The sequence below is a fragment of the Mus musculus genome, chromosome 18 (genome assembly GCF_000001635.26).
Source record: "Mus musculus strain C57BL/6J chromosome 18, GRCm38.p6 C57BL/6J".
NCBI classification, from domain to species: Eukaryota; Metazoa; Chordata; class Mammalia; order Rodentia; family Muridae; genus Mus; species Mus musculus.
The window spans coordinates 74,515,282-74,538,642 of NC_000084.6; the positions used below are offsets into that span (position 1 = coordinate 74,515,282).

A 23,361-nucleotide genomic window follows, 5' to 3' on the forward strand; every position below is an offset into this window, starting at 1 on the left:
CATGGGTCCAACTAAGAATGAAAAGTGACACTATTTTAGCAAGCCCTCCAGGGTGGTTGGCAAACATGCAATTCACATGAGCTTCAGCCTTGGCTCTTGGCTAAGTGCCCTTTGGAGGAAAGATACATATTTAAAATTACTAAAATCTGTGGGGGTCCTTCCCTGACACTTTCCATAGGTTCAGGTTGGAAACATGTCTTCGTGGCAGATAGTTATTCCCCCTGTAGCTGAAGACACTGTTGTTCATAGTTTGTCCCTATTTGGACGACCCAGGCCTTTTAGGGTTGAATCAGGAACATATGGAAAAAACTTAGGGAGTTGGGACTGTAGCTGGGTCTGAGGGTCTTTTTTAAAGTCGTATTCTATTGAGTTGTCATCATTTAACAAACATTTTCCTGATTGCATTGAGGGGAAGAGGCTGAGGCCGTAATAAAAGGGCCATTTTCATTAGGCACACGGTAATGTATGGCTGTCATACACTTCAGCCCATTAGTCTTCCTTTCACTTCCACACGAAATCTGGCAGTTCAAGTGGTCTGGGGGAGGAGATTAGTGCTCCGCACTCAGCTTTATTTCCATTGTGCAGTAAGTGCTTCTTGTTCATGCTGGATGAAGAGCCCCTTGGCCAAGGCATGAGGTGCCACGTGGTGGTGATGTTATATAAGCGGAGAGTCATTGTGTGGGCTCAGGCCTAAGCCTGGGAGGGCTTCTAGGGAAAGGGCTGTTTTTAGCAAGCATATCATTTCCATTAGGGGCAAACGCTGGGGTGCTGTTCTGCCTCTTTCTTTTCTCCCTTTCTTTCCTGCTCTGATGGGCAGTGCAGTGCCTGTCAATAGAATGCCCTGAACATGCACTCGCCCCACCCCTTGGGTTTTACAGAACACTTAAAGAGCTTATTCTCTCATTTTATGTGATGGGTTCTGGTCTAGAGAGAGAGACTCCTGGGGAGATAAGGTATACAGAATTACATAACCGACACTTTAAAGATTTCATAGCCGATATCTTCTGGAACCGATTTCTTGTGCTTAGAGGTCAGAAAGGGTTCTCTCTGACCTGGTCCCAGGCTGAGGGAGACAGGCTTTACAAAGCTATGGGGGAGACTGCCACGCCCTTGATGGATCTTTATGGAAAGACTTTGCAGAAAGCTCAGAGTTCAGATCCACGACTCTACCATTTAAAAAATGTGATTATAGAAATTCATTGTGGTTATCTGCTTTTATAGGGCCTTGGACATATTTTTACTCAATTTAAACTCTCTAAAGTAGGACTAGTAGAACGTCCTTAGTCCTGACTCCTACTCCTTAAAACAGAAGGGAGAGATTTTGAAATGAACTAGCAAATACACAGGAAAGTGTACAGCGATTACCTATCAGAGTATAGGACTGAGGTTTCTCTCACAGCAAAATGGCATTTTCTGGTACTTAGTGGTATTTATTGTGGCAGCAGTGTGATAGCATCCAGGAGCTTGCACGTGTAGCTTGCATGTGGGATGTGTTCACAGCTAGAGAAGAGCAGGTGCTCTCTCTCCCTTGTGCTGACTTTTGTATGTCTTGCTTTTTGAACCTCGGTTTTCCTCAGGTGTCTCAGTGTTATTAGAGGGCTTGGTCAACACTCAGTCTGTGACTGAGTGGGTCTCAGACGGGGCTTGAGAACATGCTCAGCTGATGCTGATGCTGGCCCAAGGACCATAGTTTGGAATCAGCTGTTTTGGCTCAAGCAAGGTTCAATCTCTTGAGACCAGGGATTGCCTTGTCTCCCAACGTGTTGACTGAGCACTTGACACATTGGAGACCTCAAATGCAGCTAGTGTTTTTTGTTGTTGTTGTTGTTTTTATTTGTTTTGTTTTGTTTTTTGTTTTTTGTTTTTGTGTTTGTTTGTTTTTTTTTTTTTTTTTTTTTTTTTTTTTTTTTTTTTAGTTAAAGCTGAAAGCTCTCGTGCTGTACAAGTAAATTATTCCAATTTAATAATTCAACCGAGTGCTCGTTATTGGCACAACTACTTCTAAGCTGTGTCTGAGCTCTCCTTTTTGGGTTGGGAAATGAGTGTCTTGCTCATCATGCGTTCACTTGGTGACAGTGTAGATTGTGGAGTGTGGAGATTCTGGCCGTTGACTACAAAATAAAAGGTAAAAGCTACTCAGTACCTCCAAGTGCTCCATCCTGATAGCACGAGGAAGCTGGCTGTGGAGGGATCCCCCACCATCAGGTACATGTGAAGATTGGGGCATCAGCTTAGGGTGAAAGGACAGTAGTGATGTCTCCCTGGAGTGACAGCAGTTCCTTTTGGTTCTGTTGTTGAGAGCCTTGGTCTCAGGATTACAGGGATGTTTTAAAAGGTTATTCTTGGGTTTTCTTAGATTTTCATTTATTAAACTGACCACTCGGGCTGGTGAGATGGCTCAGTGGGTAAGAGCACCCGACTGCTCTTCCAAAGGTCCTAAGTTCAAATCCCAGCAACCACATGGTGGCTCACAACCATCCGTAATGAGATCTGACTCCCTCTTCTGGAGTGTCTGAAGACAGCTACAGTGTACTTACATATAATAAATAAATAAATAAATAAATAAATAAATAAAAAAAACTGACCACTCCACCACTTTAAACCTTCCTCCAGGAAGAGATTCATTGACTTAATCGGTAGGAAATTCACATTTGTGTGTGCTCTGGGAGCTCAAGTTGGCTTAGTATTGATGGCCCGTTTGGCTCTGGTGGGGGTCAGACAAAGCTGCACTGAACTTGTGTTGAGGGCCTCTGCCCCTCTAACTGGATTTATACCCATCTTCCTCCTCCTGCCTCCCTGGTCTGAGCCCATAGATGATATGCTGTGGACTGGCTACTTGTTCGCCTAGACTGCCTACCAGTCTAAATAGCGATTACTGTTTGTTTTTCTTAAGAATTATTTGTTGTTTTGGGTAGTGCGAAATGCCCCTGCAAGCACCAAGGGTTTGGGAAAAATACCCCATACCTGGAAATAGGTTCTGTAGTTGCTCATTACTAGAACACGTAGGTTGATATGCTTGCCCTTCTCTTGGGTACTTAGACGGCTCTTTCCTTAAGTGAGTGAGTTGGACACGTCTAACCTGGTGAGGAATTACTGGAAAACCGGGAAAGGCCTAGGCTAGGGGACTGTGAGCTGAAGCCTTGGCCACAGCGGAGGTGCAGATGGACCGCCTTTACTCCTTGCTTGCCTGCCTCTGTACCTTGTCTTTCTGTACATTTCTTGCATTGCAAACAACCTAAATCGAGCATAATAATGAAGGGCATTGACATTCCATAAATGAAAACTAAGCTCTACCATTTGAAAAACGGTGGCCTGTGCCTCAATCTACTCATCTAAAAATGGTGATGACACCCGCCCACTGCCATTGTGTATTACTTTATGGACTTGACAGTGCTGAGCCAGCCGAAGCAGTAAGCAGGCATGCTAGGGCTTTAAGCACTGGGCCATGGACGAGAAGGAGGCTCAGGTGGCAGGGAGATTCTAATGCTATAAACGGGGCTGTGAAATGGAAGTTTAATCTGTTGAAATCTGATCTCATTTGCTCGGTGTAAGGAATGAACTTGGGAAATCAATAAAATGAGTTAATTGTGTGCTCGCTCTCTCTGCAGTAGCTGTAGCAGCTCTTTAGGATTTGGACAGAAGCTCAGCTTCCAGGCTCTTTAAGCTAAAACAGCATTTGCGATTCCTGGGAGATAAGGAGAGCAGTCTGAATTACTTCCAAAGAGGGTAACAATCAAAGACATTGAGGGGAGTGGTTAGCAGCTTTCCGAGGTGGGCCTTGGAGGAGTTCCCTTCAAAACTCTGGCGCTAACTTCAGACTTTAAAGCCCTAGCATACCTATCTTTGGGTAGTTAATGCTTTCCTGGGTGTCCTTTAATGTGCAGGAACAAAATGCCCCATCTGAGCCTGTGACAAGGCCACAGCTGATGGTGTTCGGACAGCAGGAAAGGGAGAAGCAGCTCTCTGACTTGACGGAATCCTAACAGAGCAGTGTTCCTTAGCCCCGAGATAGGCTTTTCTCTGATGTGCACATGCCTGCATCTTTTCATACTAATGTGAAAAAGCTATCTGCCTCCAGACCCTGCAGAAATGAGGACAGCACAGCACAGAAGGAAAAGACTGGAAGTCAGGAGGCAGAGTGGCTGGTGTCACAGCGCTCCCTGGCATTGCTCTAGAACGGAGTTCCCCAGGGATGGGGTTGGATCACTGTCCTCTAAGGGGCACTTATAACAGTGCTGACCAACATAGCATGGTGCTCCTTTGAGAGTAAAGATGGGGAGCCCCTGAGAATCCCTCCTGTCACTCAGCAGGTGGGTGGTGGGGCTGGGCAGGGAGCCTGAGGCTCCACTAAAATATCTCAGCAAACAACCATTAATTCCTGGCAATGAGAATATATTCTAATTGTGCATTATTCATAGGCAATCAGCATCGCCTAACCTTTGTTAAACAAGACTATTTTAAACTTTAATGTGGGTGATAGGCCTGGGTGTTTGTGATTTGGGGATTGTGTTGTGTTAATAAGTGTCTTATTGAAATAAATGGCCCCATTTGTTTTAGCATTGTTGTGGCGGAGAAGCAAGATGCTCTGCTGGGGGTGGCTGCAGCAACTGGCTCATTTTTCAGGAGTATCATGACTACAGTGTTACTGTCACTCCTCAGTGCTTATTTTCACATAGATGCCAAGTTCCTACTATGTTCTAGCTTGGAAGTACACTGCTTTTAAGGAGTTAATGCTATAGCAGAGGAACACAGATGGAAGAGCTGGTACCAGAGGGCCCTCCTTGGCTTGCGACAGATAGGAATGGAGTCTTGACATGGCCCGTCATGGGCCACACTGACCCTTGAGTGCTCCAAGTGCTGCTGCTGAGCTTAGCTGGTGTGCTGAACCCGAGCTGCAGCCACAGCTTCCCTGGGATGCAGTGTGATGGGCGTAGGTAGCCGGCTGGCAAAGAAGGGGCTTTGCCTTGCCTCTTGATGAGTCTCTCTCAGTACCTGGGTTACCAGGATGAGTCAGCACAAATGCTGTGTGTGTGTGTGTGTGTGTGTGGTCTGTCTGGCTGTGCCCATGTCCAGGGGTGCTGTGCATGCATGCTTGCATGTAGAGGGTCGAGAACAGTCTTGTGGAGTTCACTAACTTGTTCTTCCTACCTTTACCTGGATTCTGGGGGAATCAAACTGAAGTCATCAAGTCTTGACTGCAAGAATCTTTACTGCTGAGCCATCCTATTGGTCCACGAGGCTGTTCCAATCTTTTCCTGCCCTGTGCTGTGGATCAGTCTCAGGGCCTGTGTGTACCAGGCACGCACAATGCCACTGAGGCATCCTTGGCCCAGCTTGTCTCCTATCTGAAGAGTGCTCTTGGCTTCCCTGGACCCTGTCTGACACATAGTAGGCACTCTGTAAGGTGCCACATAGTGTTCAGATGAGCGGACTCTCTTCCTTTTCCTTTTATTGAAAGTACATCCTGGGGGCTGGAGAGATGGCTCAGTGGTTAAGAACACTGATTGCTTTTCCGAAGGTCCTGAGTTAAAATCCCAGCAACCACATGGTGGCTCATAACCATCTGTAATGAGATCTGATGCCCTGCCCTCTTCTGGTGCATCTGAAGACAGCTACAGTGTACTTACATATAAGAAATAAATATATATATATATTTATCCTGATTACAGTTTCCCCCTTCCTACTCCTCAGGTGAGTCTTAATTATTTCCAACATGAATGTGTTATTAGGAGAGGGGCTGTCCTGGGTGAAGAGCAGAGCCCTTCAATCGGTTAGATGCTCTAAAGAAGCTAGAACAGAAGTTCTAATGCTCAGTTAGTGAGCTTAGCCTGAGCACACTCTAGAGACCTGAAGATTTTGGTAACTACTCACAGGGATAGTTACAGAGGATTCTGCAAACACGGCACTGGGGATAGGGGTCGTGGCCACGCTAGATGTCACTTATGACTGATCCCCGAGGGTTCTATTTTTCTCTCTAACCCACAGGACATGTATTAGTGGTATTAGTTAAGGATTTGCTCCCAAGACTGCAAAAAGGATAAAACATAGAAGAATTTTTTTTTTGCCTACAAATATAAATTATGATCTGGAAACTGGGTACATACCTGTCTCAGTCTCTGACTAATCTATGAAAATGGCTGACTGCTTGATGCCCTTGGCGAGTAGGGACTGTCATTCATGAATAGAATTATCTTCACACTTTAATTTTTGTTTCTTGCAAGAACATGCTTCTTATATAAATAACAGTGGTTAGACTCCTGTCAGTGCTAGCCTCTCTGCCCACCTTTGGATTGTCTGTGATTAAATTGGAGGCTGAGCACCACCAATCAGAAAGCACAGCAGTAGTTATCTATCCCAATGCTCTTAGTATTTTAAAAAAATTTATTAACTCAAAAATTCATATGTATATGTGTATACACACACATATATATGGTTATAATCTCTTCCATTATCTTGGTTTTCATCATTCTCTTTCCACTGAACAAACCCTCTCTTCCTCCCAAGTCCCTATACCTTCATATCTCCCCCCACCACAACACACACACTGTGGCCCATTGCAGTTAACTAGGGTGGCTGGCACCAGCATCGGGGGAGCGTGTGCTTGCAGGGGCAGGAGTGACATTATTTACTTAATCAAGGACAAGGCCCAGGAATATCACAGAAGATACTGTTTCCTAATGTGATCTTCATCCAAGGATGAAAACCTTGCCAGTGGGAGGTCAGTGACCTGATCCTGACTCCATGCCGACTGTTTTAAAGAAGCTTTCTGTCTGCTGCTACCTTAGTGCGGTCCACTGGGATGTAGGGCCCGTGCTTGCAGTACCGTGCTCTTTAGTTAGAAACAGTAGGTGCTTGTTTCTATTTCTTGCCTCAATCCTATACTTTTAAAAAGTTTCACTTATTAAAAAAAAAGGGACCCTTATACTGTATTGTTGGGATCCCCTGTGGTTTACAGATCTAATGAAGCCATTGTTCTTACGGACCCATAAAAACATCTTTGGAAACACTGCTAATGGAGTAACATTGGGTTCCTTAGCTCTGCTCTTAGTCAGAGTCTCTAGAGGAAGAGAACCGATAGAACAAATCAATTAGTCAATCAATCAATCAACCAACCTACCTAGCTACCTACCAATCTCTCTGTCTGTCTGTCTACTACCTCTCTTGTCCATCTGTCTCTGTCCATCTTTCTACCTCCCATCCTCCCTCCCTCCCTGTCTGTCTGTCTATCTATTTACCTGTCTATCTATCTATAAAGGGGATTTATTGAGCAGCTTACAGGTTGTGGGTTAGCGAGTCCGAATGGCTGTCTTCTAATAGAAAGGCCAAGAATCTCGTAGTTTTTCAGTCCAGGCGGCTGGATCTCTCTGTACTCTTCAGTCTGTGGTGGAATTCTAAAGATGTCAGTGCTAATACCAGTGAAATGATGGGCCAACAGCAGGAAGGATGAGTTTGTCAGCCAGAGAGTGGGCAGGTAGCCAAAAGGTAAGCCTCCTCCTTCCATGTCCTTAGACGTGGGGGTACACGATGTACCCAGATCTAGGGTGCTTTCCCTCACTTCAAATGATCCATTCAAGAAAATCCTAATCAGGTGTGCAGCTGCTTAGGTGTTACATGATTCCAGATGGAGTCAAGATGAAAACCAAGGCTGGCTATCACAGCTTGCTTCCTTACTGGTCCCTGTCCTTGAGATTCTGTGTTCATGGAGTGTGACTGACTCGAGTGAACATTTTCAGGTTACAAAAGTCACATTTGAGTTGGAGAGTTAGAGGATCCAAGGAAATGGCTCATGCATTAAAGAACTCATTGCGCAACCGTGAGGACCTAGATCCTTGGCATTCACAGAACAAGCCAAGAGTGGTAGTGGACACCTGCGATCCCAGCTCTGAGGAACCAGAGGCAGGAGGATGGCTAGAGCTTGCTAGTCAGCAGATCTAGCTAAATCTGTGACTTTTCAGGTGCAGTGATATCATGTCTGAAAAAAAATAAGATGAAGAGTGGTCAAGGAAGACATACATGTGCATACAACTAAACATGCACACACACATGCACACACACAAATGAGAAATACTAATTAGTATCTTATAGTTACAGTCACATAGAAGCAAAGCACACAAGAGCTAACAGAATGAACTCTATCAACAGCAAAGTGTAAATAGCCCTCAGGGTGGAGAAGGGACAAGCAAGCCACCGAAGAAACCACATTCTTAGGGGGCTCAAGTACAGGCAAGCCTTGACCCTGCGGTCAGGAGAGTTTCATGTTTGTGGTCTGATTATTAAGACATGAAAGGAAATGATTCAGAAAGGATGGAGGGATAGCAGCTTGTCCATGGAAGGTCAGGGAGTGCTTGCTGGGAGGACCCCAGGGTACATCCTTTGGCTTCCTACTTACACAGATGTTTATTCCCTGATAACAACGCTGGCTGTGTATGTGCATAATATGCATTCTAGGACATAAGAAATGTGCAGAACTAAACAGTGACGACCCAGGATGCACTTCTTTGCCTTGCTGCATGTCCGTGCAGTTCCACGTGGTGTGCAAGCCAGGAAGGAGCGCTGGATCCCCAGGCTGCAGGAATAACCAGCCGTGCAGCTGGGAGTCAACCTTCCATCTCATTGCACATACACAGCTGCAAATTGAGGCGGTGGGCCATGGAATTTGTAGTCTTTACAAGTCTCATTTTAAAAATGTCATCATTTAAAACCATACAGGATGACGCTCTATGAGGCTGCCCGTCCTATGGTGTGTGCTTTCCCTGTGTTTTTTAAACTGAGTGGAGCTGATCCAAGGTCATGTGTCCTATCAGTTATATTATGTTCCCTTGTCACCTCCCTCTCCCCTCCTCTCTCCCTCCCTTTCCCTTTCCATCTTCTTCCCTCTTTGTATCCCCTTCTCTCTAAGAAAACAGTTCTTTTAAGGCCCAGGTTCAAATTTTTACTTTCTATTACCAGATGTTCCTATGTGCCCCTTTGAGTGTTCCCAGTGTGGTGAGTTATGGTGATTCTCAGAGTTCCACTTTAGTCCTTGCACCTGAGCCTGAACCATGCCCCCTTTCCCCAATGTTGCTGCTTGACTGCTGACAATGATTGCCAGAGTTTAGTGTGCCTCTCAGCAGGGCTGGGGTGCCTCTTATCCGTCTGCTTCCAGCCTGGGGGCTAATAAGAAGAGATGCTACCGGAAGTATTCACATCTGAGCATTTGAAGGATCAAGTTGTCATATAGAGCCCTGCAGAAACTTGGTATGTTGACAACTTGGTTTCTTAGTTAGTGTTCTATTGCTATGACGAGACACCATGATCAAGGCCAGTCTTGTCAAAGAAACATTTAATTACAGGTTTACTTATAGTTTCAGAGATTTAGTCCATTATCACAGTAGAAAAATGGCAACACCCAGGCAGACATGGTACTGGAGGAGTGGCTGAGAGGTCTAAGTTCATATCCTTAGGCAGCAGGAAAAGAGAGCCACTGACTGGGCTTGGCTTTCACTTTTGAAATCTCAGAGCAACCCACCCCTCTACCTCCAGTGACATACTTCCTCCAACAAGGCCACACCTCCTACTCCTTATCAAATAGTGACACTTTCTAATAACCAAATGTGAACATATACAAGTCTATGAGGACCTGATTACTCAAACCACCCCATTCAGTGACCTGTGACCAGAGAGCCTTGGGTTTTCTCACCTTACTGGTACTGTTAGCAAATATCTCTGTCCCCATATTAGATATAATATCCAAACCCTGTGTCTGTATCTAGACTGCCCTCAGCCCTCTACCCTTGCGATTGCTCTCCTCTCTCCTGGAAGGCGAGATACCTTTATCTTCTATCCCTGTTTCTGGGTGTGGGGCACTCAAGTGCTTACCTTACTCTGAAAGAGTACATACTCCTAAGGTGTATACCTCCATGGGGTCAGCTAAGGTTGGTTTTATGACCACGTGTCACTGTCCCATTGGTGTTTCCTGTCTGGTGTCTGGCTTAACGTGGCAGGACAACCTCACACCAGACCTTCCAGCTGTGTTTGGAATGCAGTATTGTTAACCAAAGCCACCAGACCATGATCTAGTCTCCAGAGCTTATTCATCTCTCAATGGTGCTTGGACTGTCAGCTTCCTGTGTGTCCTACTTTTAAGAGTTAGTTGCCACTTAGTAAATGATTGGCCTCAAACCAAAGAGGGAGTCGCAGCATAGTCTCAGGTGTGGTATTGTCTCCAGCTCTCTCCCGGCCACATCAGTATCAAGAAGTGTTAGCATGCTCTGCGGAGAAATGCCCTCTGCCTCAAGAAGCCGTGGGCCAAGTTAGAGCCCGGCACTGAGGAAGCTTGTGCCCTGGTTCTGTTTGCAGATTCCTTGGTCTGCAGGGATGAGAGAATAGACGCGCTGTCTGTGGCTCTGCCTTCTTTAACACCCATGACCGTGCTTGGCAATAAACACTACCACTTGACACTCTGATACCAGTGACTCTGTCCTGGGATTCCGGGGTGGAGAGAAGAGAGGGCTAAAGTCTTCCTTGGCCCACACAATGAAGCTCTTAGACATAGTTCACACACTGTCTTTGCGTGTTAGACGTCGAGATCCTCTTGTTTTCAATAGATCTGTTGACTGAGAAGAGTAGAGGCTTCGTTAGATCAAGAAAGCTAGGATTCCTTTATCTGAGAAGGTGACTTTAGAATGTGCACAGCCGGCATCGTGTATCCTATCCCATCCTCAGTGTGACAGCTCAGGGGGAAATGAGAGTCTGATTTAGCAGAAGCAGATGTCACATAAAATACTTTGCTTTAATCTTGACAGTGAAAGCGAACTCATCAGTTAAGAATTACTATAGTGAACAGATGTGCCCACATAGCAAAGAAAGGATGCCCCTTGCCTCAGTCATTGGCCTGTACTTACATACCACCTTAAACCACTCTTCCAGTTTGCAGCCAGGACTCTGCTGAAATACCGGCTGGGTAACTGGGCTGTTAGCTTAGAAGGCGCCCACCGTGTTGCAGGAAGCAAATATCTAGAGTTTAGCCTAGGATGATGAGAGTCTCTGTCTGCACTGTGGTTCCTCTGCCTTCCCTTGAGTATCCCCAACTAATCTAGAGAGCCCATGAGAGAGAGGCGCAGGGTGGGGAGGGGGTACTACTAAATATTGGTAATGAGTTTTTTGGTAGTGGATAAGTTTTATATGTCCAGTATTAAAAGCTTACTAGCCTTGGTGAGGCCAGATGACCTTGCAAGGGAAATAAGTCCAAGATGTTCTATTTCTTAGTCAAACTGTCAGTAAATGTACACAGACAGTTACTGAAAGGACTCATAAGTCCAGTCCCACATAAAAGCAGCGTAAAATTCAATGACAGATGTCTCTACTCCTTGCAAAATGCCTCTTGAAGGCCTACATTTCTCCTAATTTGGTGAGATCTCATGTTCTTGGACTATCCATGTTCTTAGATATGAGACCTGTGATGTGCTAGATTGTCTTTTGAGGCAAGGAAGCAAGGCTCTGCCTCTGAGGCAGGTCTGTGGCAATAGAAGGAGCCTCAACATGACACTTTGGCAAGCTTCTTTCCTCCCTGTCCTGTGCCTCTGCTTGTCACCGTGCTGCCTCCAGTGGCCTGAAACACAGTGGTCACATGTCACTAGACTATTCTGAAACCTCTAAGGGCATCCTCTGTAAAATGCCTCTCTACTGTGTAGCTCAGCATCCCCAAGTCCACCCTGCTCCAATGCTTGATGGGCACTTCCTGTCTTCTTTTGCAATGTCAGTTACTTTTTGAGCAGTAGGTTCAAGAGACGAGGACCTAGGTATCTCTCAGATTGGAAACCCACATGCTTAGTTTTTGCTGGGAAGCTTCAGATGTCAGCTCAGTAGATGTGGGTTGATCCCATGGTAGATGGATAGCTGGGAAACCAGATGGGCTGCGTGTGCTTGATTCTAACAGTGGTCACAAAGGACGTACACTTTGTAGTTATTCTGAGATCATCACGTGAAAGTCACTGCTCTTCCTGTCATCCAGAGAAGTGTACACATTTATGATTTTGGCAGTGGCCTGGGTACTGAGGAAGGCACCTGGGGAACAGGTCACCTAACTTGCTGGGACATCTCCTGGAGTTCAGGAGCTAAGCTGCATGGATCCGAGGTGCCATCACCTGAGCTGCTCCCAGGTGACTACTCTCGGCTCACCGCTCAGTGGACATTTGCTGGTTCTGAGTTACTCGTGGTCCGAGAGCATGGACTTGCCTGGATCACACTGAAAAGCTGGCTCTGCGCGGTATCTACTGCATGAGATTTGTCTCCATTCATGTCTGAGTATGTCTTTCCTTTTCCTCTGTTGAAATTCTGCCTCTGCTGGAAACCTTTCCCTGGTGGTCCACTTCTATGCAACCAACTATCCTGCTGATAGGTACCACAGCTCAGCTGTTTTGAAATCTGCCTTGAGACCTATGAGCATGGAAGGCTTCCCTTTTGGATCATTCATCATGAGAAAGCGCTGAGTCCTACGGTACTCTAGTGTTGATTCTGGGAGGATTTTGGAGACCCCTAATATCAATATTATAATTTAACTAGAAGCTAGACAACAGGATGGCTGGGTTTGGTGCCTGTTGCTTTAAAACAACAACTACAGCATGACACACTGTCTCTCAAGTTATTTGAACAGTACATGCATATAATAACAAGCTGCTTAAAGCAGTATAGCGTGATCACCTATCTTTTGGTGCAGTAAAACACAACCCCACATAAACATGCACCGTGAGCTGCCTGATGGGAGGTTCAAGGCAAATCAGACTGTGGAGGGGATGCTGCAGTGGGTAGTTCTCTGGGAGGCGTTACTGTCTTGCTCCTGAGTAGTCTCTTGTGAACCTTGGTTGTGGCCCAGGCTGTAAGAAGTTGGCCATTGTCCCATCATTACAATGCTATGCTCTTGGTCACAGAACAGTGGTAGCACCCTCTTTGTTTTAGACTGAGCTTTGGTTTCCTGGTTGGTGAGTTCTTTCCCAAACCAAGATGTCTCTGGTTTCCTCTGCTTTCTCTCCACTTTACAAGGCACATGATCCAGTGCTGAGGGCCCCCTGTGGCCACCAGACCTATAACTACTTCTCTCTGCTCGTTGAGGTAGCAAGGACATGCAGGGAACCTTTTGAGGCTTGGATGTTTTGTCCTTTGCAACCACTGCTGATATTGGTGATGAAGGGAACATTCTTGTTAGGTGTATTGACTACTTTGCTCTACAGTGGAGGTTCTCAGCCTGTGGGTCACCACCCCTTTGGGGTGGTCAAGCAGCCCTTTCTCAGGGGTTGCATATCAGATATCCTGCATGTCAGATTTTTTAACAGTACAGTTAACAGTAGCAACATTTTAGTTGTGAAGTAGGAACAAATATAATTTTATGGTTGGGGGGGTCATCATAACATGAGGAACTGCATTAAAGGGTCACAGCATTAGAGAGGTTGAGAATCCCTGTTCTATAGGGATGGTTTTTAACAGACTCTAGCTTGTATATCTAAATAGTTTGGTTAAGTCAAGTTAGGACTCATCTGGTCGCACTGCACTGGCTCAAGAGGTTTTAGAATGCCTCCTACTGAGTTCAAAGAGGTTTTATAGGTCAGCACAGATGGAACAAATTTGATTAGTACAATTATACAAGTCCTTTTGAGGTCTTCTAATGGGTCTCGTGTAGTTAACGAAATGGGGAATCAGCAACAGCAAGGCTGTATTTGCCTTCATACAATCTGCAGACTGGGTCCATGTGTGAGGGATGGGGGCCAGATACCGTGTGCTCCAGAAGGATGAGAGAAGTGCACAGTCCAGGCTCATAGGTGGGGCTGGCGATGCTTCTGGTGGGTTGGGTGAGAGGAAATTGAAGAAAGCCGATTTTTACAATTAATATACAACTGACTGAGTCACTAACACTCTCCTCTGTTCTACTCCTTTTTCTTCTTCCCCCTCCTCCCTCCTTCTTCTTTTTTCTTCCCCTTCTCCCTCCTCTCCCTCTTCTTCCACTTCTGTTTTCTTCCGTTCTCTTTCCTTCCCTCCTCCTTCCTTTCCTTTCTTTCCCCCTCCTCCCCTTCCTTTCCCCTCCCCTCCTCTCTTCCCCTCTAATAATATGTATTAGAAAATAATGAGGCACTTGCTGCAGAGCATCCTCTGTGCCTCCTTCCTTCTTACTAGTGTCCCCTCTTGTTCTACTCTGAGCCCCAGAATGTCACAGGCATTCATCTGTGATGGCAGGTTTTTGTTTTTGTTTGGTTTTTAGGAAGTGGAGGTTCACCCTGTTGGAAAGTAAGTCTCAGAAGTCCAGCTAAGCAGCTGACCACCATTTCTGTCATCCTGTGGTCTCCACAGTACTGTTGTTACTAGTCTACACTACTCTGAGTAGACTAAGATATTTTACTGAGTCTTAACCAAGGTTACAAACTGTATGCACAGCCTTAGCAGTGTTAGAAAGGACCCAGAAGCAGGAGCTGCACACTCTAGGCCCCTCCCCATTACCCTGCCTGACCTTGGGCTCATCCCCAAACCTTTCTCATCAGGTCCATTCAATGTCAAATGCTGGAATGCCCCCCCCCCCCCCCCCCCGCATCACTGTTCTCTGGATTTCAGCTCCAGGCTGTGTCTGCTTCTCTGGGTTTTTTGGTCTATCATTTTCTTCTAATCTTTTCTTTCCATCTTTGAGCCTCTTATTTGAAATCCCTTCAAGGCAAGCAGTTATTCATTTGGAATCTTCTTTGTTTCTGAAGGCCTTTATATGTGTCTGCCTCATTTCCTGGACTCTGACTCTGCAGCTGAAATTAGAAACCTGCAGAAGCAGACCAGATGCATGAATCTCATGAAGTAACAGCCTTGAAATAGCCCAAGTCTACTGGTAGAGGATTGGGCTACACAGCTCCAATGAGCGCTTTCTTTGGGGCTGTCCTAAACCAGCAGTCTCTCATTGGTCTCCTGCTCCCTAGTCCTTTGGAGGATAGCCTCTGAATGAGCATCCTTTAGGCTAACCGTTGCCTTCTCTAGCCTCATCCCCCTTCTTTCCTGTAAGTCCATTAGTATAGAAAGCTTCTGGGTATCTTCAAGGTAGGCCTATGTGCACTTGGAAGTTTCATTCTATATATAGAAACTGAACAGAAGGCAAAGCTGCCGAGCTTCATTTTATTAGGTGTAGTATTCAAACAGGGGGCTCTGGGGCAGAGGGCTCATTTTAAAAACCAATCATATTCTTTTAACTGTACAATGGCAGAGGTAGCTTCAGATGACAATAAGACAGAAAAGTTAGCGGAGCTGAGATGACTTTGGAGGCTGCTGGCATTTCTGGGTTAGAAGCATCTCTTTTCCCAGTGTGCACCACCTCTTGGCACCACCCTGCCAAGTTAATGGCTAAGATCTGTGGGTGCTGGCCTCTACGAAGTCTGATCTATAAACTATAGCTCTATTACCGAAGGTGATGGTTGTGACTAAATTTCCAAGGACACAAAGATAGGGGCGCAATGAAGGGGAAAGAATAAAAACATTAAGATATGTTTCAAATACCAACTCTCTTCACTGAAGGCGATTTAGTAGTTTATCAGTATAGACATAGGAGGGAAATAGATATCTACACCAATAAATACGCGTTGACTAATCAAGGCTTTTAAGATGGCCCTTCTGACATTTAGCATGTCCTTTATAACCCACCCCCACCTCAGCACATTTGAATGACAGACAAGGACTTGGTTCCACTTTGATTGGATCCGATGGCCAGCGTTTGCACCATATCTATGTTCCCAGTAGAGTCTTTGCTCTCCTTATCTTTAGCTGGGGCCCAGGTACATACCTGCTGAGTTGACCTGAGATTCATTTTATGAATCCAGACTGTTTGGGCTATCCTGGGAACCTAGCGTTTCTAGGATGGTTGCCACGGCGGGGGGGGGGGGGGGGGGGGAAGAAAACGAATTCTGAATTCCAGCTTGGAACTCGGAACATAGCTTGTTTGCATCCCTATAAAGGAAGTTCTTTGTTAGTCCTGTGGGATGTTGTGGATCTGGGATGGGGGGTGTGGTGATGCCGTGATGCCGTGATGCTCCTTCCGGATGGATCCAAGAGGTAGTAGGTCCTCTCTGCTGCACAATAGTACATGGCAGGTCAGTTGCAGGGAGACTTGAAGCACATCCAAAGCTTGAGCACTACTGATTTCGAGTTATATTTTAGAAAATCTTTGATTTAAGAAAAAACAATGCCCCCAAAGACTTTAAAAAGAGAGAGAGAGAGAGAGAGAGAGAGAGAGAGAGAGGTTAGTTAGAGGTACCAGGTGCACGAGCAGAACACACTCCTGGTACAATAGTTGTAATTTCTCAGAATAGTGAAAATGCTGATTGTACCACATTGACCATGAATCCCAAGTGGGTATGGAGACACACTCACTGATGGGCATTAATACTGGACGACATCCTTCTGGGCTGTGTCTCTGACCAGTGATCTCATTCTTGGCGGGGGGTGGGGGGGGGAAGTTTCAGGTGTGCCAAACAAAGGTCTTTAGTTAATTTTCCTCAGAAAGAAACTGGGTTTATATCTCATGTCTCTTATCCTTAATGGTCTCTATAAACTGATCTTCAGATCATGATTTAAAATTCTACTTAAGAGAATGGACTATGGTTACTACCTTCAGGGAAAGAGGCATATAGTTGGGAGTGGAGAGCCTGGTTAATATGTACAGGGTTGGATCTGAATGTAGGGATGACTCCCAGTGCCCTGCAGCTCTCAGGACAATTATGGCTATAACAAGCAATTGAATATTTAAAAACCAATACAAGAGGATTCCCGTTGTTCCAAAACCAAATGTTTGAGAAGAGAAACCAACAGTCACCCTCACCCCATGCTTTTAAATGGTGTCCATGTACTGGAATGTCTTATTGTAGCCTATAAAAATATATGATTATGTGTTGACCAAAAGTAAATTAAAATGTACTTTTAAATGTTGCTATAAAAGGAAATTGCTTCGTCTTCCTGAAGGTTACTCTGGTCAGATGACTGACAAAGAAAAATGATTGTAGGGAGACATCCCCCATGCTGTTACCGAAGCTGAGAGCATTAGAGTTCATTAACAAAGATTTGTCAGGCATGGGCATAGGCCTTCAGTTGAGCCAAGAATTTTGGAAGAAGCAAAGATGCATAATACACAAGTCATCCTCCAAGGAAATTTATGATCTAAATGTATAGATAAGATAGACATGCAAAACAGAGGCTGGGAAAGACTGAGATGAACTGCATGCTATAAATCACTTTATACAATGATGTATGTGTGAATGCATATGTTTTAAATGATAGTGTGCTCAAATGCATAATCCTGGCAATTAGTATAAAGTGATAGTTTGTTGTTGTTGTTGTTGTTGTTGTTTTTAAAATAGGGTCCTTGAAGGAGGGTAAACTTTGGGTTATATAAGAGGATATATCAAAATGAAGGCCATAAGAATTATATTGCTCTCCCCATTTTATTCCTTATGAGCTAATTTAGAGTTAGATGGAAACAGGAATTTTCTAAAGATTTGGAGCTGGGTCATTGTTCAGGGATAGAGCGCTCGTCTGCCATGTGTAATATCCCTGAGTTATTTCCCCAGCCTTTGTCTATTTGTGAGCTCTTCTTACAAAGACCCAGTTCATTTGCTTGGCATTTCTACAAGGAAGTTTTTTACCTTTGGTCTCAAAGGTCATATAATTTCTGAATGTTTTTCCAGTGCCTGAATGGTGTAGGACACACGTAGTCATGTGAGTGATAGTTTGAGGAATTAGTGGTTAAACACTTGTCAAAGCTCAGCAATTGCAGGATGGGTAGATAACCGTATTCATATGCTGGAATCCTAAAATGGGTGAACTAGATATGCATATAGCAACAATAATGAAGTCTGTGGTGGTTCTAAAATTTACAGAATGGATACTATGTTACCATTTATCTGAGATATACAATCAGAATTTTAGAAATTCTAGGATTCCTGTTTATAAAGTTATGGCACACAAACATGGGCAAGAGTCAACCCACTGTCAAGGTAGCATAACAGACATGTTTTAGGGTGAAGACGGCAGTTGGGTTAGGGATGAGTCTCATAAATGTGATGTAACGTCTTATTTTGATTTTTGTTTTATAAATTCCATAGTTGGATAAAAAAATTAACACTGAGTGTTCAGGCTATGGATACTTGTTGTAACTTTTCTGTATTTTAAAAATATCTGTGCTATTTTATAGTGAAACTCTTTAAAAGGGTGTTTATAGACCAGGCGTCATGCTGAGAAATTCAGTTTGAAGCCCATGCTTTTGTGACAGATGGAAACCAGAATACAGAGAAGAGTGCCTATATAAGGTCTTTGTACCAAGACATCAAACATTTTGTAAAACTACCTTTTCCAATCTACTGATAATGACCGCTGTTTATACGGTAGCCAAGCTCCATATAAACTCAGGCTAGGCAGCTAATATTGAAGGCCTAACTTGTACAGATGTTTTGGCATCTCTTTAAGGAACATCTCTACTGGCCTTTTCATACTATGATTGGCTACTCACATAATTGTCTAACATCTCGGTGTGACACTACCTGTGATCTCAGAGAACTGAAGAGAGGCCAAGCACTGAAAAGTGTTGGTTGGTGCCACAAGGAACGGTTCCTTATCGTCCCTGTGCCTTGGCACCTGCCACCTTGGTGCTTAGATATTTATGTGAATTAATGGATCTAAGAATGTTTTATTCATGTGGGATTGTTAATCAGGATGGGTATGAGATCTTCTCCCTGGATGCCGAGAATAAGAAATGACGTGCGCTGGGTTTGCAAAAGTTGTAACAGAGTAGGAAAGACTTTTGCACCTGGAAAATGTCACCAAGGAGAAGCTGTGGAGGTGCCTCAATGGAAGATCTTCAGGTTCTAGTCCCAAGGGCAAAGCAGATACCCAAGATTTCAGAGAGCAGGTGACCATACCCCCTCGTTGGCATCCTTCCTTACAGTACTCTTCTCCTCTACCCTCACCGTGATCTGCAACACTCTCCTCTCAACACTATAGCATCCCACAGTCTTTTGGTGAGTGAAAAGTGCCATTTCTCCAAGATCTTTGTTTGAAGTGTGTAATACCTTGAGAAATAGGGTCTTACTTTCATGTTCTGGCAGACAGCAAAGGGGCAACAGCAATGACATATTATTTTGGGTGTCTCTTAGACTCATCTGACCAAAACTCAAAGGACACTTCTAGGCCTGGCACTGGAGATTTTGTTAGTTTATAAGTGACATAATTCTATTTAAACTCTGTGTGTGTGTGTGTGTGTATATTTATACATATATATGTATGTGTGTGTATATATATATATATATATATATATATACATATATATATATGTTTGTGTGTGTATGTATACATACATACATACTTAAGTTTCTGTTTTTACAAAACATCCTTAGTGTTTTTTATCTTTTCTTCCTTCCTCTGCATTACCCTTCCCCTCTGCACTTAAAGTCCACCACTTCCCCCATTTCCTTATTCATTGTATCTGTGTTTTGCTCATCCCCTCTACAGAGTGTCTTCTTCATCCACATCACCCTGGTCCCTTTCTCTTGGCCTCTTTGGTTGCTTTAGGTTATATGCTCAAACCTAAAGATTTAGATCCAGAATCCACAAGTGTGAGAGAGCATGTATTTGATATTCAGTCACAGAACTTGGAGGGATTGACCTGGAACTGGCCTAGGAGCCCTAGGTCTAACTCTGATAGTAGAAGATGCTATGCCAGATGCCAGGGGTGGGTGGTGGTGGTGGTGGTGGGAACCAATCAATATTCCTACCCGGATCTGAAGCTTATGGAATACAACAATAACCAGCCTAGCCAGATATCCTCAGGAGTGCAGTAGTGGTACCTCGTATCTTAGGAGTAACCAACAGCATTGAAAAAAAATAAAGCTGAGCCAATAATCCTTCCTAGACTCAAAGCATATGCAGCACAACAGTAACCAGCCCAGCAAGACACTCACAAGAGTGAAATAGTGGTGCCTAGTATCTTGGGGGTAACCAACAGCGCTGTAATTTGACTTAAGGCCCACCCAATGGGAGGGAACTCCTGTCTGGTACTTTAAACATAGTCAAAATCTACATACATGGAAAGGCTAGAGACCCTAGAGGGAACCTACTACTGTCAGTTTTTCAAACTAATGTAGTTTTTAAACTATTTTTCAAATACAAATCCTTATACCCACAGATAATATAATTCTTACCTCTTATCAAAGAAAACTCTTTTGCCAACTCTTTTAGATGGAGACTATTACAGGAGTCCATAAATGGTCAAAATGCAGACAGAAAGTGACTGTGGGGTGCACAACACAACCTTTCATTTAAGGTTCAGAGAAAATTCCAGAAAAGGAGGCAGGAAGATTACAAGAGCCAGAGGATCAAGACACCTGCTGCTAGAGAGTGTGTTCTAGACGTGGCTGGGAGGCTACACTCAAGAAATCTCAACAATACGGTTGCCTAAAGAAGACCTTGATAATGATGGTACCAATTGGCATGCTATTGACAGTGGGAGAAAATTTATAAGACCCCACCCCTATACAAACCCCTATAGAAATCCAGTAGCTGCTGAGAGGAGAATCAGTCTTCTCAAGGGATGAGACCCCCGATATGTTATCTAATCCCAAGTGCTCATTACTAAACACATGTACATATGAGCACCACTAAATGGATTTAGTACAGAGTATATGTATGTGTATATATATATATTAATAAGAATTAAAGAGTAGGCCATGAGGTTGAAAGAATAGAAGACACGCAGAAATTGGAGAAAGGAGAAGGAGTAGAAATTATGTAAATAAAGAATTCATGTGTGAAATTCTCAAAAAATTTTTTAATAAAAATGAAATTTCAAAAAAGCACCATATTTCATAGAAAGATCATTGAAACACTGTTGGAGGCATTTCAAGTTTTTGGGTGGGGTGAGAGTAGATGGACAATCATGTCTTTTTTTTCTCCTTCCGTGAATACTGTGTTCAGTCCATGGTCGAAGAGACAACTGCAAACATGAGAAATCCACCTTCCCAGGCAATAAAACAGGGCAGGTTTCTGCCTTTCGGAGTAGTTGCCCTCGCCCGTGGGCAACAACCCTATCCTGAACAGCATTTGCATGGTAAATTATCTTTGTGTACTTTTATGGTCCATTACATCACCATATAGCTTAAGGTTTCAACCGGTTATCCCAGTTTCATCTGATATATAATTTCAAAAAGGCAGTGCTGGGTGAGCGGCTGGTGTGTCTGGGAAAGGTAACAGGGCTAAGCATTCTTTGTTTTGCCTGGAGATGGGCTGGGCTGGTTACTGGCTAGTCATTGCTATAGATGTCATGGATTCCGGTTTTTATAAAGTTGTAAAGGGCAGGGGACATGCGTGTGATTCCAGTGATGCTTGTGTTGTCCTAATGAAAACAACCTGAGCTGTCACCATGATGGGAATATGCTTATGCGTGATGACCTAGACAACATACCAGGACAGATTCTCCAGGATCCTGATACGATGTTGAGACTGCCTAGAGATTTTGTGGTTCTGAACTGGCAGGTGGGCGAGAGTGGTCTGAAAGCCCTGCCTTAGACAGAAGAAACCTGTTCTAGACTGATGTGTCATAAGACTGGGCAGAGCCAGGCAAATTTACTCCCAGCCACGTTTTCTTGAGAGGAAGTAATCTCTTCCCCACCTACGTCTCAGAAGAATCCCGAAGTTAGAACTCAATAGCAATTTTACACTTTCCAAATGATAAACAATAATGTTGCCATCACCATTAGAGTGAGTGGTGAGCTGTCAGCCAAATGTTCTATAGGTTTGAAATTTCCTGGAAGGCAGAGGAACCTAAGCATTTTGGGAGTCTCTCTAGTAAGTAAAGCAATTGCTGTGTGAGTAATAAGTTCCTTGGGGCTGAGATGTTTAAGTCCAAACTGCATCAGACCATCTTTGTGCCAGAGATCTGTACAATGGGATATCAGGATGAGTACACAGTCCTTTTTAGTCTCTCTCTCTCGCCAGTTGTGTGGTTTAGATCCCTCATGGACATAATATTCTTGGCTCTATGATTCTACTGTGAGAAAGATGGTAGATAAAGGGGCCTAGAGAGAGCAGTGCAAATGGTTGAAGCAGTGCCATAAACAATCTGAATATGACTCACACAGAAATCGGAGAGGGTGAGTACCCAGCTGCCTGTTTTATCCTGAGTAAAGGATCATGGTTTCGCCTTTCCCTTCATTTTATAGGTTGGAAAACTGAAGCTCAAATCAACACTATGTGCTACTGTTGGCTCAGTTGGTGGCAGGCATTGTTCAGAAATTTTTTATTGTGTTGTGGAATTCTCCCGCTTATTTTTCAGGAGAGACCTCATGATACACGAGGCACAAGAGGTGCTGTATTACTCTCTGGAGTTGCACAGCTACTATATCTGTCTGGCTAGAGTGTGTCTGCTGTGAAAATGCTTTCTTGGGTAACTGTTCGTGGAAATGTCCTTGTGGCACTGTTAATTTGCTAGAGTGAAAGTCTCCTTGGAGGTAGACCAGATGTCTTGAGGATGAGTGAGCTTGAAATCTGATGATCCTGGGTGTACTAGTAGGATGTACCTATCCCACCCATTGTCCTATGTGGCTTTGAAAACCAACTTTGCAAGTCAGCCTATGTATGTGAAGAATAATTGACCACATGTTAAAGAGAAGTTCACTGTCTTTGATCAAACAACAAGAAATCTTTTCTTGTCATTGTGTGTGTGTTGGGGGGGGGCAGGTTTGGGGAGCTCTGGTGCCCACACATCACACAGAATATGTATGCCTGGGGTAATTGCTTGTTTGGTCTTTATTTCTAGTTCCTGATGTATAGCTTCTAAAATCATGGGACTCTCTAGATTGGCAGTTGGTGTCTTTTTTATATTACCAAAGTGGCTGCCACCTCTACATAGCTTCAGGATGGGGGCTGGATGCCAAAACTCCAAGCAAGGAGTGATTAGAGGGTTGGAACTAATTATCAGTGCTTTGCCTCTGGTGAGAGGAGCTGGTGAAGTTAATCACCAGTGGCCAGTAGCTTAAGTAATCATTCCTATGTCAACGAAACTGCCATAAAACCTTAAACGACGGAGTGTGAAAAACTTTGAGGTTGGTGAACACATGGAGATGCTAAGGGACTATGTACCCTTGGAGGAAGCATGAAGACTGAGTCACCCTCCCCCATCCAGTGCACTACTGCTACTTGGCTAATGCTTGGTTATACCCTTTATGATGAATTGTGTGGGTGAAGTACTTGTGTAAACTTTATGAGGTAGTCCAGCACATGAGGGAATCATGGGGACACCCCCCACACCGTTTACAGTTGATAGGTCAGCAGCATGGGCAAAAACATGAGACCCGCTACTGTCATCTCTCCTGGGCACTA

General features: G+C 44.3%; 1 protein-coding gene and 1 long non-coding RNA gene across 5 annotated transcripts in view; one reads left to right on the plus strand and one right to left on the minus strand.

Annotated features, from left to right (window-relative positions):
• 1700120E14Rik (RIKEN cDNA 1700120E14 gene) overlaps nucleotides 1–15,843 on the minus strand; it is a 35,447-nt gene extending 19,604 nt beyond the window's left edge. The window contains exons 1-3 of the long non-coding RNA NR_045368.1: nucleotides 15,782–15,843; nucleotides 9,859–10,595; nucleotides 7,277–7,972 (exon numbers count right to left, since the gene is read on the minus strand). This is a non-coding gene — a long non-coding RNA (RIKEN cDNA 1700120E14 gene). The remainder of the gene's footprint in view (nucleotides 1–7,276; nucleotides 7,973–9,858; nucleotides 10,596–15,781) is intronic.
• Nucleotides 1–23,361, plus strand: part of Myo5b (myosin VB) — a 330,335-nt gene that overhangs the window by 72,918 nt on the left and 234,056 nt on the right. For 2 of the 4 annotated variants that reach the window (XM_006525715.4, XM_006525716.3), the window contains exon 1: nucleotides 15,943–16,088. The exons of the other annotated variants lie outside the window; for them this stretch is intronic. In XM_006525715.4, coding sequence (XP_006525778.1) covers nucleotides 16,038–16,088 — 51 coding nt within the window. In that variant the 5' untranslated portion in view covers nucleotides 15,943–16,037. Of the gene's footprint in view, nucleotides 1–15,942; nucleotides 16,089–23,361 lie in introns of those variants that run through there. 4 annotated transcript variants of the gene reach the window in all.